Source organism: Saimiri boliviensis, chromosome 5 (genome assembly GCF_048565385.1).
Source record: "Saimiri boliviensis isolate mSaiBol1 chromosome 5, mSaiBol1.pri, whole genome shotgun sequence".
Classification (NCBI taxonomy): domain Eukaryota; kingdom Metazoa; phylum Chordata; class Mammalia; order Primates; family Cebidae; genus Saimiri; species Saimiri boliviensis.
The window spans coordinates 51,980,732-51,996,977 of record NC_133453.1 but is presented as its reverse complement, the minus strand read 5'-3'; the positions used below and the strand labels follow the sequence as shown (position 1 = coordinate 51,996,977).

General features: G+C 32.8%; 1 protein-coding gene across 13 annotated transcripts in view; it reads left to right on the top strand.

Annotated features, from left to right (window-relative positions):
• The window catches only part of GULP1 (GULP PTB domain containing engulfment adaptor 1), a 286,180-nt gene that overhangs the window by 173,519 nt on the left and 96,415 nt on the right, over positions 1–16,246 (top strand). For all 13 annotated transcript variants that reach the window (XM_003940837.4, XM_010351580.3, XM_074399371.1 and 10 more), the window contains 2 exons: positions 7,337–7,408; positions 12,529–12,590. In XM_003940837.4, the coding sequence (XP_003940886.1) occupies positions 7,381–7,408; positions 12,529–12,590 (90 nt within the window). In that variant the 5' untranslated portion in view covers positions 7,337–7,380. The remainder of the gene's footprint in view (positions 1–7,336; positions 7,409–12,528; positions 12,591–16,246) is intronic.

The following is a 16,246-nucleotide window of genomic DNA, read 5'->3' as shown; positions in this document are numbered from 1 at the left end:
TTTGTGTGTCTGATTTTATTTATTTGGATGTTTTCTCTTTATTATTTCTTTTCTTCTACTAATTTTGGGTTGCTCTTGCTTTCCTAATTTTTAAGATGTATCATTAGGTTGTTTGTTTGAAGCTTTTCTTCTTTTTTGATGGAGTCACTTCTGGCTATAAACTTCCCTCTTAGTACTGCTTTGGCTGTATTCCATAGGTTTTCATATATTGTGTTTCCATTGTCATTTGTTTCAGGAAAATTTCCAATTTCCTTCTCAATTTCTTCACTAACCCACTCATCATTCTGGAGCATATTGTTTAATTTCCACATGTTTGTATAGTTTTCAGAATTCTTGTTATTGATTTCTAGTTTTATTCAGTTTTGGTCAGAGAAGATGTTAGATATTATTTCAACTTTTTTGACTGTTTTAAACTTTTCTATGACCTAGCATGTGATTTATCCTTGAGAATGATCCATTCACTGAGGAAAATAATGTATATTCTGCAACCATTGGATTAAATGTTTTGTAAATATCTGTTGCCTCCATTTTGTCTAAAGTGCAGATTAAGTTTGAAGTTTCTTTGTTGAGTTTCTGTCTGAAAGCTCTGTTCAGTGCTGAAAAGTGAGATGTTGAAATCTCCAGCTATTATTGTATTGGAGTGTAACTCTGTATTGTTAAAATTGTTATATCCTCTTGCTGAATTGACCACTTCATTATTATATAGTAACCTTTCTTTCCTTCTTTTGTAGTTTTTGCCTTGAAATCTATTTTATCTGAAATAAATATAGCTACTCCTACTCTTTTTTAGTTTCTATTGTCATAGAATAGCTTTATACCTTTATTTTTAGTTTATGATTGTCTTAATGGATGAATTCCATTTCTTGTAGGCAGCAGATCAATGGCTGTTCTCCCCCTACTACCCCATGTTTCGCCACTCTATGTCTTTTGATTGGAGAGTTTAGTCCATTTAGATTCAATGGAATTATTGATAACTAAGGACTTACTCCTTCCAGTTTATTACTTGTTTTCTGGTTGTTTTGTCATCTTATCCTCCTTCTTTTTTTCCTTCCTGTCTTTCTTTTATTGAATATTCTGTCTGGTGATACGATTTAGTTTTTGGCTTTTTATTTTTTGTGTATCTCTTGTATGTTTTTTAGTTTGAGGTTACTACGAGGCTTGCAAGTACTACTTTATAACACATTATCTTAAACTGATAACAACTTAACACTGTTTGCATAAACCAACTGACAAGCAAAAAGAAATGAAATAAAAACTCTACATCTGAACTATGTCACTGCTTTATAACTTTTTGTTATTTCCCTTTATATCTTAAGGTACTATGTCTTGAAAAGTTTGCAGTTATTATTCTTGATTGTTTCAGGGTTTAGTCTTTCCACTAAAGAGTAGTTTACACACTACTTACAGTGTCACAATATTCTGTTTTTCTGTGTAATTACTATTATCAGTGAGTTTTTTTTTTTTTTTTTATCTTTGGTGATTACTTATTGCCCATAAATGTTCTTTTCTTTCTTACTAAAGTACTTGCTTTAGCATCTATTCTAGGAGAGATCTGGTGTTAAGGAAATACTTCTGCTATTGTTTGTCTGGGAAAGTCTATATCTCCTTTAAGTTTAAAGTATATTTTCACTGGATATGCTATTCTGGGTTAAAAGATGGTTTTTTTCCTTTAGCAGTTTAAATATGTTACGACATTCTCTCTTGGCCTATAAGGTTTCCAAAGAAAAATCTGCTGCCAGATGTATTGGAGCTCCATTGTTTGTCGTTTGCCTACATTCTCTTGCTGATTTTAGCATCGTTTCTTTATCCCTGATCTTTGGAAGTTTGATTATTAAGTCTTCTTTGTGTTAAATCTCCTTGGTGTTATATAACCTTCTTGTGCTTGGATACTGCTTTCTCTAGGTTCGTGAAGTTTTCTGATATTATCCTTTTAAATAATCTTTCTACTCCTATATCTTTCTTTGTTTCCTTTTTAAGACCAATTAATTCTTAGATTTGCCTTTTTGAGGCTATTTTCTAGGTTTGGTAGGCATGCTTCATTCTTTTTAATTCTACTTTTGTCTCCTCTGACCACATATTTTTCAATAGCATGACTTTAAGCTTATTAATTCTTTCTTCTGTTTGATCAATTCTGCTGTCAAAAGACTCTGATATGTTCTTCAGTATGGCAATTGCATTTTTCAGGTCCAGAATTTCTGCTTGATTCTTTTATTTCAATTTCTTTATTAAATTTATCTGATGGAATTCTGAATGCCTTCTCTGTGATATCTTGAATTTCTTTGCATTTCCTCAACAAAGCTATTTTTGAATTCTCTGTCTGAAAGGTGACATATCTCTGTTTTTCCAAGATTGTTTTCTTGTGCCTGATTTAGTTTATTTGGTGAGGTCATGTTTTCCTGGATTGTCCTAATACTTGTAGATGATTGTCTGTGTCTAGGCATTGCAGTTTTAGGTATTTATTATAGTCTTCGCAGCCTGTGTTTGTTTGTACCTGTCCTTCTTGGGAAAGATTTTCAGATATTCAAAAGGTCTTGGATGTTGCGGTCTAAGCTATGTCTGCTTTAGGGTGGTTCTTAGAGACTCATAAAGATACTGCCTTGATGGTTTTGGACAAGATCTGAAAAGAATTCTCCAGATCATCATACAGAGACTCTTGACCTCTTCTCTTCTTTTTCTTTCAAAAAAAAAAAAATGGTGTCTCTCCTCTCTCTCTCTCTCTCTCTCTCTCTCTCTCTCTCTATCTTTCTCTGTGTGTGTGTGTGTTCTGAACCACCTGAAGTGGGGTAGAGTGACACAAGCACCCCTCAGCTGACCTCCTGGACTGTGCTGGGTCAGACCTGAAGCTGGAACAGCACTTGTTCTTGCCCAAGACCGGCTGTAACCCCTGGCTATTGCATTTTCTCTCAAGACTCTGGGGCTTTACAATCAACATGTGACAAAGACAGCTAGCCTGTGTCCTTCCATTCAGGGCACTGTGTTATCCCAGTCCCCAGACAGGTCCACTGGAAGCCAAGGACTAGAGTCAAAAATCGAAGAAGGCTTTCTGGTGTTCTGATGTACTGTGGCTGAGCTGAAACCACAAGACACAGTCCTTCCTTCCTATTCTTTCCTCCTCATTCCAAAGAAAGTTGAGCCTAACCTCATTGCCACTGTCACTACAGACCCATGGCGAGTACTGCCAAACTACTGCCTATGTTACCTTAAGAGTCATGGGCTCTTTAGTCAGCTTGTGGTGAATATTGCCAGTCCTGAGATTCACTCTTCAGGGTAGTGGACTCCCCTCTGACCAAGGACAGGTCCAGAAATGCTGTGCAAGAGCCCAGTTTTGGAATCAGCAACCCCAAGAGACCACTTGGTTCTCTACCCCACTGTGGCTGAGCTGGTACCTAGGTGCAAGACAAAGTCCCCTTTACTTTTCCCTCCACTTTTCTCAAGCTAAAGGAGTTTTGCCCCCATAGCCACCACAGTTTGGAATGTTCTGAGTCTCACTTGAAGCCAGCAAGCCATGAATCTCACCCAAGTTTTTCAATGTATAACCTGGGTATTGCTGCTGGTTATTCAATGCCCATGGGGTCTTCAACTAGTAGGTAATGAAGGCTGCTAGTACTGATTTATTTCTTTCAAGACAATTGGTTCTTTTCTGGTGCAAGATGTCTATAAATGTTGTCTTGGAGCTAGAGCCTGGAACAGGTGCCTGATAACTCTTGACAGATGCCCTACTCTGCTGTAACTGAGCTGCTATCCAAGATGCAAGACAGAGTCCTTTCCACTCTTCCCTCTTCTCTGCTTGAGTGGAAAGAAGAGGTGTCTTTTGAAGCTTAATTGCCTCAGCTTGTGTCTCAGTAGGTCATGTGGCCCAGCAGTCTACCAGCTCTGGGCCCAGTTCATCACTAGGACTCACGTAAAAGTTGCACTGCTTGTGGCCTAGATTGCCTTTCCAGTTTATTTGGAGCCCCAGAACACTTGAGTCCACAGTGGCAAGGCTTGTGGTAACTCAAGTTTCGACAGCTGGGATCAGACATATACCTCTAGCTCAGGCTATTTAAAGGCTCCCTCCATGGCCAGAAGTCAACTGAGTTTGGTGTGGTTTTACTTTCTGCTATAACAGGATACCACTGAATTGAATGCCTTACAATTACTGTGGTCTCCCTTCCCCAGCACTCAGAAATGCTCATGATAACATGCTGCTGTTGCTGAGGGTAGAGGAGGAGTGATGTTGGTGATTCAAAACTGTTCCTTCTACCTTTTCAGTGCCTCTTTCAGTGATACAAAGTTAAAGCAAGGCACTGAGTGCTCATCTGATGTTTGATTCTTATGAAGGTGCTTTTGTTTGTTTGTTTGTTTGGATAGTTGTTAAATTGATGTCTTTATGGAGGAGATGATTGGTGGAACCTTCTATTCTGCCATCTTGTTCTGCCTCCCAAAGGTAAGAATTTTTTAATAATAGGGAAATGATTCATTCATGTGTTTTTAGTCACTAAAACAATATTTGTGAAAAGTTTCTCTGAAAAGAAGGATTTATGTTACACTATAAATTGAGATAAAGTCAATTTACATAGAATTGTATTTCTTATTAACATTAAAATTTTAACTATATATTTATCTCAATTATCAAAGTACATTAAAACATGCATTATTAATACCTAAAATAAATAGTACATTGAATGGCAACCTGGTGTTCACGTATTGTGTTATACACATTGGGGTACTGAATAAAGTAGCTAGTATCTACTTATTTTCTGGTGGAGTTGTAAGACATATTTTACAAAAAAAGGGGAGAGTGAACATTGGATCAAATAAAATGCTAACAAATGGTGTTTGAATTGTTAAATATAGTTGGTTTCAAAAGAACGACTTATCTGATATATATTGACATTTATATTGCACATTTTGTGAGCAAGTGAAAGTGCTGCTGGTGTTTTAGAGTCATAGTATTATGTCATTATAGATTCTCCATATTTGGCCAAATGAACTTTATATAATTATGGGAAGAGTTTTTTGTTGTTGTTCTTGTTCTATTTATATGCCCCCAAGTTGTTTATATTATATTTTTTAAATTTAAAAGTCACACTATTATTTAATTTTATGAATTTTTAAATCATGTAGCACAAAATTCCTTTGTTTATATTTCACAATCTCCTTTTGTTGAAAATGTCCACCTCATAGTGATGAAATGTGAGTAGTGGAGAGGTATACTGAATAATCTGCTGACTAATAAACTTCAGAGTATTTTGTTACTTTATTTTTCCAGAGAAGACAAATTTTTATTTGCATATATTATATTCTTTTTCTACTAGTTTTTTAAAAAATGGTCCTTATTTCTTCAGGATATGCTCAAGAAATAACCAGGTCTGTTAAGATATAGGTGAAAAGTGACTTTCAAAATGATACCAAATCTATTATATTCTCTATTATATTATATTCCATTATGTATATATAGTCTGATGGCAGAATCCTCAAAGAAATTCAGGGTTTTGGGGAAAAAAAAGAGAAGTACAGTAATTGAAAATGCATCATTTCTTGGTCTATTGGTATAATATATGTGTGAGAGATAAACAGCCAGCCTCTTAAAAGGACTGCAGTAAAACTAGTTTGCTCAGGCAACAATTGGATTTCAGTAAGAGTGACAAAGTGGATAAAACCTTTGGAAAACAATGCTGAGTGCATTTTGATGATTCATTGTGAATGCCAGATGACACAGTGAAATGTTTCCAGAAGATGGGAGAAAGTGAAAGATGTGGTTACACAATGTAATGCATTAAAATTAAATTCTTAGTGATGAGAGTAACCTGAGCTGCTTATGTTGACTGACATAGGAATAAAGAATGTGATAAAATTATGAAAGTCTTCTAGCAGGAAGTGGTGGAGAGACTTTGAGTCTTAGAGTGGTATGGGGGAAGCTATTTCCAGAATCCTGCAGAGCTTCTGGTCTCTCGTGAATTTATCTCTATCAGCTGAGATCTCTAGGAAATAGTGGGCAGAGAGTGGGGAACGTTTACCCAGAGTTCAGCTACTGTCTTCTCATCTACAGATGAAAGCACACCAAACTGGACTCTTATGCCAAGCACATGAGTTTCCTTTGATTTCTTTTGAAGCAGGTCTCTAGGTTATCAAGGAAGAATATTGTTAAACAGTTTTATTTAATGTGTTTGAATTCTAAAGATGAAAAAAATGCAAATTATTGAAAAATAGCAAAATATTTTAATTCTAAAAAGTATTTGTGTTATCCTGAAATATACCTATGACACTAGGCCACATAGAAGATAAAGTAGAAGTGAAAGGCTATCTTAATTTCAATTTATGAATGTTCTGTTACCAGAGCAGCAAAGTTACTTCTGCCTGTTTCATCAGTAAGATTAACTATTTTATGGACCCCAAATATATATTAGAATGCAGTGCAGAAAGTTTAATTATAAGTTTCTTCTCAGACCTTAATGTGAATTCATTAGTAATATTAACTATTTTATGAACCCCAAATATAGATTGCAATGCAGTGCAGAAAGTTTAATCATAACTTTCTTTTCAGACCTTAATGTAAATTGTCTCTGAGTCTCTGAAGGAATTACTCCAGGAATCTTTTGTTGTTGTTGTTTTACATAAAGTCATTAAATATATAAAACTGAAATGTCTCAGTGCATAAAGAAAGTCCTTTAGCTAAACTGCTGATTTTGACGTGTAGTCCCCACAGTAAAGACACTACAGAACAGGTATTAAGAGGGCCTCTTTGATGGATAAATAATGCTTATAGAAAGAGCACTAAATTTGGATCCCATGCTATATCTAACCCAAAGACATTGGCTAATATTTTCTGAGCTCAATATGTACCAGATACTGTGCCAAGTACTTTCATACCTCTCCTAATGCGTAAAACAACCTTAAGTGTTAGGTAATTTTATCCTATGCTTTTAACCACTGCTCCTAGTATATCACCTGCCTTTGTGACTTTGTAATAAACATGAAACTCCTCTGGGCCTCAGTTAAATAAAAGCTAAAGTGCTTATATACACACCTCTTATCAACAAGCTGAGGAAAAAGTATTGGGTTTTTTTCTCGTTAAGTTTGTAAATAAATGTAGTTAATGATGTATGTGTAATAGAAAAAGGACAAAATGGAAGCACTTTGGAGGAATTTTTGTTGAGATGTTCATATCTGCTTGTGCCATTCACATTATTCAGTACTTGGGTTTTTTTTACCCACTGTCCTTTGAGACATTTTAGGATGTTGTTTGTAAATATTTTTTTAAAATTTAAAAAGGCTTTGTAATTAAACAAATTAGCACAAAAGAGGTCAGTCAGCAGTCCTTCATTTGTGTTTTAATATTTTGTAACTTTTGCAGGATATAAGGCGTGGAACTGAACATTTATTTGGCTGATCCTCATCATGAATCGTGCTTTTAGCAGGAAGAAAGGTAAGTGTGGCCCTTTTTTAAAACTTGGGAGTCAAGGCAGTCTTACTATGAATATAAGCAGAGATGTTAAGAAATCAGGTTTTTTTTCATTGTTGTTGTCAAATCACCTGGCCCAGAAATAAAGTTAGATTAGAGCAACACAAATTTCAAAATGTTGCTAGTTTTCTTTAGTTATCACCCTAGTGAAAGATCAAAGTTGTTTATTACACTGAGTTCAAGATACATATGTGGTAGTATGTTGCCTGGCAATTTGAAGCTTTTTGTGAAATTGCAAAGAATAAAATGATTTGAAATTTCATCCTATCTTTGCCTTATGTAGCCATATCATACTAAATTCCCTGGGCTGGCATAAGATTACAGTAACATACATTCATTCATAATTGTGTGTGTGCATGTACACAGGATTCATGTATTATTGAATAATATGTGAGGATTGGTAGTAGGTAAATTGAAAGCAGTGAGGCCAGAATAAGTTTGTTATTAATTTTTAGGTAACGATTTAAATAAGTATGAATGCAATATTTATAATGATCATTTATGGGACTGAAACATGGCATTTGACAAACTCATGATGCACTTATAAAGAAAGATAGAAAAATAAGTATAACTTTGTTTAGTTCAGTGAAGTTTAAATAATGTATCCTTTTAATTCTCAAAGAAGTTCTTTAATGGATGACATGGGGCTCTCTCCTGTTTTACGTATTATTAATGAATTGGGAGATAATACTTAAATAACGATAAATTCATAATGATTGAAAGCAAGAAGGTAATGATACATGAATGATATAGTAGGATTACAGGTGTGTGAAGAAAAAAATGACAAGTTAGGTCACATTTCACACTATAAACTTACTAAGATACTGCAGATTGTCAAACAAGGGTCCAGAAAAGTCTAATCCTTTTATCATGATTCAAATATTGCTGTTATTTGTAAGATGCCCCTTGAGTGCTGTGTGTGTAAAAATGGCTGAAGAATAAAGTCAACTGTGTGATTATCAAAGGCTCTGTGTCATTTTCTAATGTATGGTTAATGAAGTGTCCAGAACCATGACTTGTGCTCTGTTCAGTATCAGGCAGTCAGACACGTGTGTTCTCTTTTTGAAAGGTTATAGTGTTAACTGACACATAATGACATTCTCAGATGAGAAACACTGAGATGACTTCAGGACTTTCAGCCATGCAACAGGAAGCATGACTGAGAACCAATTTCGTGGTAATGAGAGCTATCTTTCAATGTTTGAAGGACCATCATTTAGCCATTGGGTTGAGTTTAGTAAAGGACAAATAGGTGTAAATGATAATGCCACTGATTTAATATAGGAAGAAAGAATTCTAAGAAAGTCACTTAAAAGTTTAATTAAATTATTCAAATTACTAGCTTGTTTTAGTCTCTGAAATGAGAAGTGTTCAAACATTTGGATGTGGCAGAGAAGCTTAATATATTCAGTGGGAATTTAGATGATGTGACCTTTAAGGCACTTTTCAACCCTGGGAAGCTAGAAAATTATAATTTTACTTATTTTTTCTGGATCAGGGAAAGCAAAATGACATTGATTATGATGTATAGCTGCTTCTGATTTACAACATGTACCAAAAGTAAAATAAAGTTTCTTTCATTCTTTTTACAAGTAACAACATCTATAAATAATTCTATGATATAAGTTTTTGTTTTATTTTTATATAGAAGTGTGATCTTGCTACATTGCCAGGGCTGGTTTCAAACTGCTAGCATGAAGTAATCCTCCTGCTTTGGCCTCCCAAAGTGTTGGGATTATAGGCATGAGCCACTTTGCCCAACCTGAAGTATTTTTAATAAAGTAATAGAAACCTTACATCACAACTTAACACTTTAATCATCCTAACTTATTTTTAGTAAACACTTCCAGACCTTCTCTCTCTCTCTCTCTCTCTCTCTCTCTCTATATATATATATATATATATATATATATATATATACACATGTGTGTGTGTGTGTGTGTGTGTGTGTGTGTGTGTGTATATTCTTATAATCCTCCCTTCCTATCACTTTAAAGTTGAAGCTTCACATTTTAAATTTACTATTTATTTCAAGGGGGTTCATAATGGTTTTTCACTGAGAAATCCCAAGAGTTGGATAGTAATATAAGTAACCAGTAATTGTATCTCTGTCTCATTTGAACACAGTGGGAGTACAACCATGGGAATAGTGAAGCAATTTGAAGAATCACAAGCAGAAGCACCTGTTCTTTCCTAATTTACTTCATTCTCTTTATTTTTCTTTAGATTTCTCTTATTTTTCAAGTCTAATGATTTAATATCAGGAAATTCATTAATATTTTGCTCCAACCTCATGTTAGAATTTGAACTGAAAATTTTACCTTAAGTTCAACAATCAATTCTTATTCTAACATTTGGCAAAGTTGTTAAAGAAATCAATCAATAGCATTATTTGACTAAATTTTAATTTGACATGAAAAACAAATTTTATGAAATAATTTCTATATCTTGAGAAGCTGGAACTATAAGCTATAATAATTATATCACTAGAGAATATTTAATTTTTGTGTTCCCAAAAAGTACCATAAACATACACTGTGTACAGTATCCTAAACAAAGCAAGATGGTCTTCTCTCAGTAAAAGCTTATCTCTTTATTTCATAGATGTCCAATATACTTGGTCATCACATGTAATCCTACTAAATGATCCTAAACCTCAGAAGCCTAAAGAAAAAAGACCATCTTAAACCTAAACATAATTATGTTTTTTTCTTTTAATTAAATCTCCAAATTAGCAAGTTTTTATTTCTTGATTGAATTCACTGATTTTCTTTGCAAATGCTCTAATGGTGTTAGAGTTACTCAGAGATTCTGAAGAGTGCTGAATATAATAGAGTCATATAGTTTTGAGCTCTTTTGAAAAGCTCTTTAAAAATTAGTCAAATATAATCATAGATTAAATTTTTATGATTGTTTTGGATTCTTTCCCTGTGTTATTTTTCTCTTTTATTTAAAAAATTCTATATTCTATTTATTGTATCAAATATAAATCATTTAATAAAAAGCATTAAAAATGGCATGTAAATAAATGATCAAATAATTCAACTAATTACACTTTTTTAAAACTTAGTTGACATACTGTTGAGTAGATATCGTAATGTACAGCATTTAAAATTGAATATTTAAATGTTATTTTCTTTTTAATGAACATTTTATTCAAATATATCTATTCATTAAACAGCATTTAGTTTTAAATTTAATGTATTCAAAGTAGGTGTTTCCCCATTGTCAGCTTTCATAATACAGAAATAATGAAGTTAGTCTATATTTCTTGATGAGTTCTTAGTCTAAATGCATTTTGAAAAACTAAACTTATTGACCCAGCAATCAGAGTACTTGATATTTGTCAAATATATTGAAATGTTGGCATTTTCTTTCATGTAAGTGTTCAATATTGAATTAGTGATTTTACTTTAATTCAAGGAAGGGAGACTTTTTCTAGAATGTCTATATTCCCATTTCTGCACATTTCTGTATATCTAATTCCTTCTGTGAACACATATAGTGACCAAGGACCATCATGTGTATTTCCTACTCAAGATTTAGTCGTATCTGTAAGTTAATATAAAGAGTTTTATTCTGTCAATTTTTTTTTGCCAAAGTATATAAATTAGAATGACAGTATGAACTGATTTTGTAAATCCTTCAGGTTTTATAAATGTACTGCTCATACTTGAGGTTATGTAATAACCAAGCACTAAATTATCAGCACTTGACATATGGATACAGATTTTTGTCATTGTAGGAACTGCAGCTTTTCCACTGGAATTTAATATTGTGATTATTTTAGTCTGTCAGCAGAAGCAGCTTGGTATACTCTTTCTAGTTCGCTGCAATGTGAGTGTCTAACAGAGGCAATTTCAACAGTTTTCAAGTAATAGTGGCTTATAGGAGAAATAAATTATTAATATCTCTCTGCCTCAAGATTGGTATGACCCGTTGTACTGACAGTTCAGTCAGACTTTACATACTCCTGAGATGTGTTCCATGTTTTGGAAAGGAGACATGAAAAGAATTAGGTGAAGGAGTTAAAAGGAGAAATTGAGCATCTTTTTAATTTTTCTAAAGGTGTTTTTGTTGTTTTGGTGTTTTGTTGTCTTGATCAATCTAAATATTTTAAACTCCCATGAAAAATTTGATATAAAACTACACTAATGGAGACAAAATACCATTGAAGATTGAGAAGTTTTACTCCAAATAAATGCAAATTCAAAAAGAAGCCAATTTATTTTGTGTAAACATTAACATTTTTTTCTCCCCCTCATGCATTCCTCAACATATAGGGGAAAATATGTGGACTGTATTAATAAAGTTCAAAAATTAAATTAAAAACATTAGTAATACAAATATAAATAACAAAACGTAAATAATATATAATGCAATTAGTTTCAATATTTTCTATCTTTTTGAGTTACTTTTATTTCTAATATTTTTAACACTTATAAACATTTGATTTACTGCATTTGAGATTATTTATATCCAAAACTCCTGAGAGAAGACCTTCGATCAATGTTCCTTCAGATTTAGAATAAAGATTTATCATAATATTATATTAATTTCCAAATGACCATAGTAAATTGGTATATTTCAGCTTCATACAAATGCAGTTGTTAGTATAATATGATAATTTCCCTTTAGAATAGCTAAATCTTGATGCTACAATATAATATTCACAATGAGTTAAGGAGCAGATTATATTTTATTGTTTCAGGAATTAAGAAAAAAATCCTATAATTTATGAGAGCATAAAGTGAAAGAAGAAAGATACTTGTTTTAAATCACAAATAGATGTAAAAATCATAGCCTACTGATGTTCTTTTTATATGTTCTTTTAAAATTCGGTATTATTTTTATCATTTGAAAACTTTAATAAGTAAAGCTAGGAACTTTTATACCAAAGAAAGAATTCTATATCACTCCCCAACTGCACTGTTCTTTTATCTGAGTGGTTATTCTTTCTTAATGTAGCAAAAGAATCTTAGAATTAGAAATACTTTACCCAGCTCAGATGTCCTACAAATGGTAATGCGTGGCTGTGATACCATGGAAATCTATAGTTTAACTCTGCTTCTTTTTTATTGCAGACAAAACATGGATGCATACACCTGAAGCTTTATCAAAACATTTCATTCCCTATAATGCAAAGGTAAAACTAGTTCATATACTATTTAATTTTACTTTGTTATAGTATTATTACTAATTCATGGCTAAGCTTAGATTGCTTATATATTGACATTTCCTGGTTATTGATTCCTGAAAAAAGTTTACATAAATAAAATAATTGTGGTATAGGAAGTTATTTTTCTCTGTAGAATAGGTTCTTTAAAATATATATATTCTTTAAAATTGCTATTTAAGTCAAATATGTGTTTTCTTCAAGTGATTTTGGTTATTGTTAAAATTATTTGCAATATAATAGCCTGTAGGAACTCAAACAACTAACAAATTAGCTTTCTTTAAAACATTTTTATGTTGCATTACACAACCTAAATATAAATCCTGCAAATGAAATGAGCTACAGTTTTAATAAATGTAATTATCATTCAAGATAAAAGGAACAAAGTTTAAATGTTTATTTTATTTTATTTTATTTATTTTTTGAGATGGAGATGTGCTCTCTAGCCATGCTGGAGTGCAGTGGGGAAATCTTGGCTCACTGCAACTACCACATCCTGGGTTCAAGCAACTGGCCCACCTCAGCCTCTTGAGTAGCTGGAGTTACAGGCACATGACACCATTCCCAGCTAATTTTTGTATTTCTAGTAGAGACAGGGTTTCACCATGTTGGCCAGGCTGGTCTCGATCTCCTGACCTCAAATGGTCTGCCTGCCTCGGCCTCCTAAGATGCTGGGATAACAGGCCTGAGCCAGTCTGCCCAGCCTAAATTATTTTTAAAAGCACACCAAAATATGCCCTTTAAAAGTTATTTTGTTCAAGTTGCTGCATTTTAATAGAGAAGTGGAAACATTAATCTATACTCTGTGTCTTTGAAGATTTCATTTGTTCTTGAAAAACTAGACAAATGAGTGAATTCAGTTTGCAACAGGGACTTTAAATAAAGGTACTATATTGTAGTTAGTGATCACCAAACTTGTAATAATTTTCAAGGAACTATCAGTCAAAATTTGGAAGAGAGAAATGAATTAAGGAAGGGATTAGAAATATTGGAATCAAATGTAAAAGCAGCTGAACTTTGGAGACAGAATAGGGAAAAACAAAACATATCTTTATAAGAGAACTTAAGGGTTTCTGGATTTATAAAATATACACTGGGATACAGTGAGATTAGGCATAACAATTATTTCAGGAAAAATATAAGAATGTTTGTTGAGGAGAAAGTTAATGGTGTTTAGTAGGGAACACCCGGAGTTCTTATCTAAGTCTGAATCAGAAGGAAGAAATATTTAAAAGCTCATCTAGAAGAAGTTATTCCAGAGCTGTTGCTCAGCAGTGAAATTTGGAGGGTGTACTATCTCTTTTTTTTTTTTTTCTTGCTGACTTAGCAGCAAAGGAAATGCTCTGAAATGTTTTCTGTATGAACATACCATATTTGAAATCACTATAGTGCTTATGAATTTTTCTATAAACTTAACATAAAGGTTGATTGCCCTAATTTAGCATTAAAAATTTAGTTAACTGAATGAGAAAAATTGTTTATGTTATCCATCATTCTACAGATATTGTTCATATTAGCTATTGATATACTATATGAAATCTATAGTGAAAAATATTTTAATCTGGAAAGCTGCTATGATTTTAAAGTGCATCCTCAGTTTTTGATATTATCAATTATAGTGGAATTATATGCTCCAGTTGAAACCATCAAGATTATTTTTATGTGACTGATATGTCTCATTTGAAAACAGCTTTATAAAATATTATAAGGTTATATTATAATTAGATCTGTCTTTGACTCTGCCAATCATTATGCTTGTCAACATGGAAAAGTTGCTTCTGCCAATTCATTGAAGCATAACAATTTTAAGACATTCTATAGGAAGTGGAGGGTGCAGAACATTTTCCCAGACTTGGGCCAGTAAAATATGGAAGGGCAGGATGGCTTTGTCTATTCTAACATGGACTCATGAATGATAACGTATATTGTACGTGTACCAAGTAGCATTAAAACCATTTGAAGAGTATTAGTTTTTTCTGAATTCCTTTGTTTGTGGCACTTTTTAGGTTGACCTTATAGTAGAGTTATTTTTGAAGATATTCTTGTTATAGAATATGCCACTCGAAAACCAAATCCATGACCACAGAAAGTAGCTTAGCACAATAGAAAAAAAAAAATACAGACTCTAGAGCTAGATTGCTTTGGTTTATATCATGACTCCAACTGTGTGCCTTTGGGAAAATTATTTACTGTGTGCCTTTGGGAAAATTGCTTAACCTATTCTATGATTATTGATCAATAAATATGGACAGTAACAATAGTAATTTCTCACTTGAATTGTTAAGGAATTAGTGCTACAACAGTGTCTGAAATAGTGGAATTTTTTTCTCAGGTTAACATCAATTCTGTCCCTCAGTTCTGTTCTTAGAGCCATTCAATTGATTGGTTCTGGCCCATCCAGATTATCCGGGATTATCTCCTTTACATAAAGTGAACTGATTAGAGATGTTAATCATATCTATGAAATAACTTTACTGCAACACCTTGATTAGAATTTGATTGAATAACTGGGCACTATTAACTTAACCAAGTTGACACATTAAATTGATCTCATACAAGTATTAATGATGGACAAGGTTAAAAAGGCAAATTGGGAAGGAAGGCTTTGAATGGCAGAAGCAGCAGTTTGGGCTGTAAATAAATCCAACAGGATTTTAGGAAGATAAATCAGTAGTGATTAAAAAAAAAAAAAAAAGTCAGTTTGGATCAAGAGAGATAGAATGACATTAAACTTCTTAGGAAGTTATTTTAATGGTCCAAGTGTGTGGTATAAGTTTACAATAGGATAGTAGATAAATTTCAAGTGGAAAAGAAAGATATGCTTAATATTCCAGAGGAAGAACTGATGTAACATAGGAATGGTATATAAGTAGAGAATAGGAAAAATACCTATTTTCATCATGGCTAAAAGCGAGAACGATCACATCATTAGAAAATTATTGTCACTTCACTCACTTTTGGCAACCACTGTTTACAAATTAATCTGATAAATTCAACAGAATTCTTTAAGAATTATTATTCTCCCTGGGAAATATGTAATATTTATGTTGAAGTGTCTTCAGTTTTAAAGCATTAGTCTGTTTTATATTATAATTCTTTTTCAGAATACATTTTAGTTCTACATTATTTCATTTTATGGAACATTGATTTCAAAAATTCACAATATTCATAATGTAATGATTTCAGATCACGTGTCGACATAAAATAATAGATGGTTTTAAATAAGCATTGTTCCATGTAGGGTTCATTAGTTTTGGAGTTTGCTTTAATGTGCAGTGACAGCGTTAATATTAGTTCATTGGGAATCTTTTATATTATCCTGTGTACTGGGTAGTGATGTTTCCAAGCTGAAGGTTATTACCTATGAAAAAATGTGGTCATGAAATCAATGTAGTTGGTCATGGGGACATGTATTTAGAGATGAGTAACAAGGGCAAGAAAGGTGATTGCAGTTCAAGCTCAGTACGAGCCAGAGGAGAATAGTACTGAGAATCTGAATATATTTTTAAAGTAAAGCTGATGGAATCAATAGACAGATTATATACTAGTTTCTTATTGCTACTATAATTAGAACATTAATGCAGAAATTTAAGATTCCCTTCCCTTTACTATTTTATGGGAATGCT